This window comes from Tripterygium wilfordii, chromosome 5, assembly GCF_013401445.1.
Source record: "Tripterygium wilfordii isolate XIE 37 chromosome 5, ASM1340144v1, whole genome shotgun sequence".
Lineage (NCBI taxonomy): Eukaryota > Viridiplantae > Streptophyta > Magnoliopsida > Celastrales > Celastraceae > Tripterygium > Tripterygium wilfordii.
Genome location: NC_052236.1, coordinates 3407179 through 3414802, shown reverse-complemented (window position 1 = coordinate 3414802; position 7624 = coordinate 3407179). Strand labels below are relative to the sequence as shown.

General features: G+C 32.4%; 1 protein-coding gene across 1 annotated transcript; it reads left to right on the top strand.

The window, feature by feature from the left end:
- The first annotated feature begins 4130 nt into the window (after positions 1 to 4130).
- On the top strand, positions 4131 to 4583 carry LOC119998547. Its single transcript, XM_038845897.1, has one exon. It carries the CDS (start codon positions 4131 to 4133, stop codon positions 4581 to 4583), a length of 453 nt encoding a protein of 150 aa, XP_038701825.1.
- The last annotated feature ends 3041 nt before the right edge of the window (positions 4584 to 7624 follow it).

The window sequence follows — 7624 nt, the reverse complement described above, 5'->3', positions numbered from 1 at the left end:
ACTTGTAAAAAATCACAAGTCCAACTCAGAGGACCGAGTGGTCCCACTAGGTCAGTTCGACTAGCTAGGTCAGCTCTGCCAACTAGGCCAGTTCGGCCCAAACTCTTGAGAAAAATTTGCAAGTCCAAATCAATTGACCAAAGAGGTCCTATTACGCCAGTTCGACCCTCCATGTGCTCCTAACAGAGAAAGTATGAAGGAATGGAAAAGACCAAGCTAGAGAAGCTCTTCCCCCTCATAAAGTCTCCTCAGAACAAATTACTTGGTTAAAATACACAAGTCCAAAAAGAATGGCAAAGGAGACATGGAAAGGAAAGTAACCAAGCTAGGTCATCCCAGTTGAAGGCACTTGGCCACTTAGACGAAAAATAAAAATAAAAAATAGCGCGGAAAGGCTTGTTAAAATAGAGAGTGAAAGGTCATGAATCTCAAGCTACATTGAGGTAAATACAGGCTATAATTACCCTCCTATCAATTCGCCAAAAGACGTCTCGATGAGAGTGTAGGGGGCATATGATAATACCAAAATGACCCCATCAATAAAAGTTGGACACGTGGCACATAAGTGACAACTATGCCAAGAGTCAAAAGTCGAAGTTCCTACTTCGGTATGACCAAGAAGAGGTCGAACTACAGGATTGAAGGCACTACTTCGATCGTTCACCGAAGTAAGAAGTTTGGACCACGTGATAGGAAGGTCATGACCGACCTTCCTAGTACACTCCTTCCAACCAAGGTGGTTCGTCCCATCCGACTTAGGTAGTAAGGTTTGACCATACCTTACTAAGCTTAGATCTACCAATGAAGAATCCAAACAAGACACTAACTTCTAAGCAAAGTCCTACTCCCCTTCGGAGAGGGATATGGAGGGAATTTGCCCTCCAAAAAACCCTCTAGCAAACCAATGAGAGAGAGTCCAACTCCTACTACAACTCAAACTACTCATGCACATATAAAAAGGGGACCTCCGCTCTCAGGTTGAGATTCTAACTCCTGCACTCAAATTTACTTTAATGAGCAAGAGGCCGAGCTTCGAACAGAGAGTCATCCTCCCAAGTTTAGTACCGTACTGACTTGAGCGTCGGAGGGTCCAGCACAGCCTCGGGGCCCTACCGAAGCTTACATTCGCTTCTTATATATATATATATATGTTTCAAGTGTTGTCTCTTGAAAACAAGGTTTGTTTTATGATCTGATCTTATTCAATTAAATAATTTGGGTTAATTTGGGATAATCACTCCCTTTTCTATTTTATATCAAATAAGTTTTCACATTTTTTTTTATAAATTGATCCAATATTTGTAAGATTAGATAAACATCTTACAAGATAAAATAGAAAAAATTAATAATGTATTATTTAGTGTATAGATGAATATGCGGTTTGACAAGTTATTTACATGTTTAAATTAATTTGATTTTATATTTCTGTGCATAAATATATATCATTTATAAAATTGTGTTTATCCTTGACTCTAAGGATCTCTGATTTAAATTGAGATATTATTGTCATTATTTGAGTTTTTTACTCCATTGATATATTAAAGAAAATTATTAATTGTGATTAGATCAAAGTGTATCGATTTAATAATGATTGTTTAGTTAATTGAATTCACTGTGTGCATATTTTAAGTAGTATGGTTCATATTCATTTACACTGCCAAATTTCCATGAACTACACATGTAGGACACTTTTTTTTTTTTGAACGCCCACAGGCCACACACACGCTAAGCCATGCCCGAGGGGCATGAAGGCCACCACAGCGGATGGAAAACTACCCAAATCCCAAACCCCCTGGTGAGAATAGAACCCTAGACCTCAGGGTCCTGGGCAGACAACTTGACCAACCAGGCTATCTCCCATTCTCCACGTGTAGGACACTTGTGAATTGTACGTTGTCTGTGTAATTAGAAAATAAATATACGTATAAGATAATCTATCTCATAAATCTATTCATATAATTTTATAAAATTATAATATTCTATATCTTTATGCATATATTAATTGCATATAATCTGTTTCACTATTTGTGTTAAGTATTCAAAACATTTTTTTTTCGAAATTAAATCCAGAAAAATGAAAAACTGTTTATTTTAAAGCTTATTAAGAATAGTCAAAGAAAAATAAATTCAAGTTTATCCTTATATGTCAACGTGTTGAAGGAGAATCACAGTCTACTTTGAAAAATTTTCATGGTGTTCGTGAAAAACATACTCCAAAGAATGCTTATATTGACAATGTGATAAATCTTTCTGAAAATCAATTCACGCCCATTCTTGGGAGTAGTCGAAGCATTATGCTTACTGGACATCAAGTTCCAACGACTACAAGTTGGCAACAAATGATGCATATCCCGAACCACCATTATTAAATCATTCGAATATAGTCTTCAAGAAAATAAAAGCTGGGAAGCATATTATTCATGATAGGACTATGTTGCAATCCATTTCATTAAATGGTATGATCTTTTAACATTTTTAAGATATAGTTTTCCGGAAGTAGAATTATAATTATTTTTTTAGAAAACAAATTTCAAAAAAATAGGTTTAAATTCAAATAAATTTCATGTTAATATATTTATAATTTTATGCAAATGGACAAAATGATGTTCATATATCTGAGACAATGAAGTTGATGCTGCTGAAGGTATGGTTTCATCAATACAATATGCGTGTCAAAAAATTTACTTAATTAAAATTTACTTCAATAATGTTTGTATTTATATCCCAAATTAATAAATTAAATTGATTTAATTTGTAGTAGATCTCAAATAAAACAGTGTTATCATATTCTAATGATTTCTATAATTATTTTGATATAATCTCTTAAGATTTTTATGATATAGTTTGAATAATCAAGAATTATCATTATTATTTTTACAAATCTAATTCGCAAAAAATACATTTCAAAATAAAATTAATTTCATGTTAATATATTTATGATTGTATAATGATTGACAGAATGATGTTCATTTATCTGATGTCAATGAAGTTGGTGTTATTGAAGGTATGATTTCATCAATATAGTATATATGCATGTCCAAAAATTCACTTCATTCATATTTACTTCACTGATGTTTGTATTTATTTTTTAATTTAACAAATAAATGTTCAATAGTATCATTGAAATATTTTGCATTTGATAACATATATTATAGGTAACAATAATGGTATGAGCTTAAAAGATATAAGCATTGATTCTGATCTTGAAGATAAAATTGACATGTGAAGTTGTTCAACTATACTGATTTAATTTATCGTATGACTCAAATAAAATAACTTGATCATATTCTAATGATTTTCATTCTTAATTATTTTGGAGGTGATGATCACTCATATCAAATATATCACGAAGGTTTGTATTTATTTTTTTATACAATAAATTATGTATTTAATAAATGTTTAGTTTATTATATTATTGTATCTTTAGTTAATTCAAATTATTACATGTTGTTATGTTTTCAATTGTAAAGTATGTGATTCTTAGATTTTTAATTTCATTACTTGTAGACTATTGGGACATTGGTAATCCGGTATTTGAATGTGGAATTTGTGGTGCTCTCTTTTGGTAGAATGAGATAATAGAGAAAAGCAGGAATTCAGCAACTCCTAAATTTTCATTGTGTTGTATGCAAGGAAAAGTACAACTTCCATTGATGGATGAACCTCGACAACAATTAAATGATCTTTTACACAAAGGGGACGCTAAAAGCAAATAATATTTTGACAATGCCCGAGCTTTCAACATGATATTTAGTTTTACATTGATGGGAGGAAAGATTGACAACAACATTAATAAGGGATCAACACCTTTTATGTATGTACTCAATAGACAAAATCATCACATGATTGGAAGTTTATTACCCAAGTCAGGTTCAACCTCCAAATTTGCTTAGCTTTATATATATGATACTGAAAACGATGTTGAAAATAGAATGAGTGCTTTCAGGTTTATTAACTATTCAAAATATATTGAAATTATTGTTGACATTTTCTTTTTGTTTTCTTATAATTTTTAATTATAAATAATTAATTTTGCAGATCAAAGGATAATCCAATAACATTTGATCATGGAATAATCAATGGTCAAAAAAATGCTGGATGAAAAAAATATTCTCGTAAAATAATTTAGAATGACAAGAGATAGGTTTAATTCAGAAGGTTTTGTGAATGTCAAGCTTAGGCTGATTCGGAATCGAAACACAGATGGAATAAGATACAATCTCTCCATTGCTTCTAAAGTTACTGCACTTATTCCTGGAGATATTGATCCTGATAATCTTGAAAGAGATATTATATTAGAAACACAAAGTGGATTATTGAGACGAATTAGTGAATTATACACTGCATACTTACCTTTGCAGTATTCGTTACTTTTTTCATATGGTGAAGATGGATATAGAGACGATGTTCCACTGAGAGAGCAAGAGGGTACTTCATCAAGAAAACGAAATAAAGTAACAAGGCGACAATTTTTTACATATAGGATTCAAGACAGGAATTTTGAAGCTGACACAATATTATGCTCTAGGAAATTATTCCAACAGTTCATTGTTGATGCTTACACTATGGTTGAATCGCAATGATTATGTTTTATTCGTTGCCATTAAAAACAATTGAGAGCTGATTATATAAAGGTTTGTCCGAAGCAGTGTTGAGAGGAGAAACAAATCCTTCCTCGATTGGAAAACATGTTATTCTACCATCGTCATTTACCAAGATGCAATGGCTATTTGCAGATGGTCTGATTTTCTTAATTTATTTGTAACTTTCACTTGCAATCCAAAATGGCCGAAAATTGTGAGATTTTGTAAGAGGAAATGCATAAGACTTGAAGATAGACTAGATATACTATGCGGAGTTTTCAAGATCAAATTAGAAGAATTGACGAATGACTTATGGAAGAATCAAATTTTTGGAAGAGTTAATGCTGGTAATTCAATTCTTGAATTTTAATTTTACGAGAACTTATCATTTGCTAATTTTTAATTGATCATATTAACATTTTTTTCGTTAATATATATTATTTATGTGTTATTCTCTTAAGATGTTGTTTACTAACTTATTCCAAATTCAAATTCATTTAATTATTCACTAATTTATTCTAAACTCGATTTTTACTAATTTTATTTCCTTTGGTGTTTGTTCTAAAATGAAAATCATTTAATTCATATGGTTTTGACATGCAGCAATGTAAACAATCGAGTTTCAAAAATGTGGTCTTCCATATGCTCATATTTTATTATTCTTACATCAAAGTAGCAAAGTTCAAAATGGTGAAGATATTGATAAGATCGTATCCGCTGAGATTCCAGTTGTGGAAGATGATACTAAATTATATGAGCTTGTAAATAAAAGCATGATTCACGGTCCTTGTGGAGCTTCTAACCTACGATCCCCATGTATGAAGAATGAAAAGTGTTCTAAAACGTTTCCTAAAAAGTTCAATGATAGAATATTTATTGATGCAGATAGGTATCCAGTTTATAAAAGAAGGGATAATGGTAGGACAAGACAAAAGAAAGGAATTGTCATTGACAATAGGTACGTGGTTCCATACAACTCATATCTTTTGATAAAGTATCATGCTCATATCAATGTCAAATGGTGCAATCAGTCAAGACCTATCAAATATCTATTTAAATATATGAATAAAGGACATGATAGAGTTACTGCTTTCTTCTATCAATGTCAAAACACTAAACAAGGAGATCATAACATGGATGAAATCAACATGTACTATGATTGTAGATGTATATCTCCTAGCGAGGCATCTTGGAGACCTTGGTCGAGCGTTTGTCTTTCCATCTTCCAAATCAACAAAATATTGTTTTTCCTGATGATGAAGCAATAGATGATGTTCTTATTAGGATGGGATCTCAACAAACAATGTTTATGGCTTGGATGGAGGCAGATAGAGTTTATGAAAAAACCAATGTTCAGCTATTTTTGAACACCAATATAGGTACTAAAAAATAACTCAATTTAATCCTTGAAACTTAAGAAAAAGGTTGTTGAGTATAGTAAGAAGCAAGGGTATCTCCTGCAGAGGATTGAAATATAATTGCAAATCAAATCTAATTGTGACTCGAGCTAAACGGCTAACTCAGAATAGTCGGTAAGAAGTAAAAACGTTTTTGATTCTTATAAGAGAAAAAGTCAAGGGAAAGCTATCCACTACTAACAATCATATACTGTTGCAACCTTCATCTGTATTTCTTAATTCACGAATGACGATGTCTAATATAAAACAATGGCATGTTGATTTTATCTTATTGCTCTCTCTTAATTGGTATGTCAAGTGCATGGCATGTACTCCTTAACTTAGTTCTTAAGATGCAATCTAGAATGGCATGTTCATAGATTCAACACTCAAGAATCATTAAGCACAAAGAAGGCAAACATCACTCAATTCGTAAGACGTGGCATGCATCTTACATCACCTAGAAATCAATTCACATGAATATGAGCTATCTTATTCATTGGCTACTTGAGACTTTATGAAGATATGGGTGATCAATCATATCTTCCTAGCAATAGAATCCTAAAACATGTATCTAAGCGTGCACTCAAAGAAACATATCTCAGATTTCATCAACAAGTAATATAGTGAAAAGATTTTCATTCGATCTCACGAAATAAGATTAACGAAGTATCAATACAATCATGTTCGGGCTTCAATCAGCCCCTTAACTGAAGGAATATTAGCCACACATCATCTATTTTGAAGACTAAAATACATAAGAGAAAGAGAAAACCAAATAGTAGATCTTCGCTTGCATGCTGCTGGTTTCACCTTCTCTTAGTGCTCTCCGTCCGTTCGTTCGTGTCTTCTTTGATGACTTTTACATCCCTTTTATAGTTCAACAATAGGGCACCACCGATTGAGACTTTTGAGACGAAATAGGAATTAAGTCCGATTACCATAAGGAAGTGTTTCTCCTAATTGATATAGAACTTGACTTTCAATACACTTCTCTTTATGGAAACTGAACTTAAATTGACTGAGAGAGTTTTCATTGACTTCTAACACAAGATTCGAGTGCCCCGTAATCTCCCAAGATTTGTTCCGTGTCTTGAGTACCAAGAACAATAACTTGAGGTATCAAATCTTCTAATTTCATATATAATTTATACACTGAACCACTAATGCAACTTCCTCTAGAAAACTCCAAATCATGAACCGTAAAATTATATGGAAACTAGACTTCTAGATCTTTCCAACGGTATATCACTCATTGTCCAGCTCTTCTTGAGCACGTCCAGTTTATTCCGTGAAGTTGACGAATCTGTTTAGGAACTTGACTTGGCTTCAAAATTGTGAACATATTCATCTTTTCTCATTTCACCATATTTTTGCCTCTTTAGCTCTCAATCACCATTAGGGACGTATTCCTTCAAAACTTACACAAAACACATCAAAACAACCAATTTCACAAAGGAAACTAGTGCAAAGTATAGGAATAAGGGATGCAAAATGTGCATAAATATGTGTTCTCAGCCAAGAATCTCTCATATGTTGAATTTCCAACAAAATTTGCATGGAGACAGCAAGAGCGTCAATGGTTCCTAAGAAAAAGAGGATTCTCAATCGAAAGAATTTTTTATGTACCTCCAGGTAGTGGTG

Coding starts and splice junctions, on each gene's coding strand:
- LOC119998547 (XM_038845897.1), top strand. CDS start 4,131: ATGACAAGAGATAGGTTTAATTCAGAAGGTTTTGTGAATGTCAAGCTT.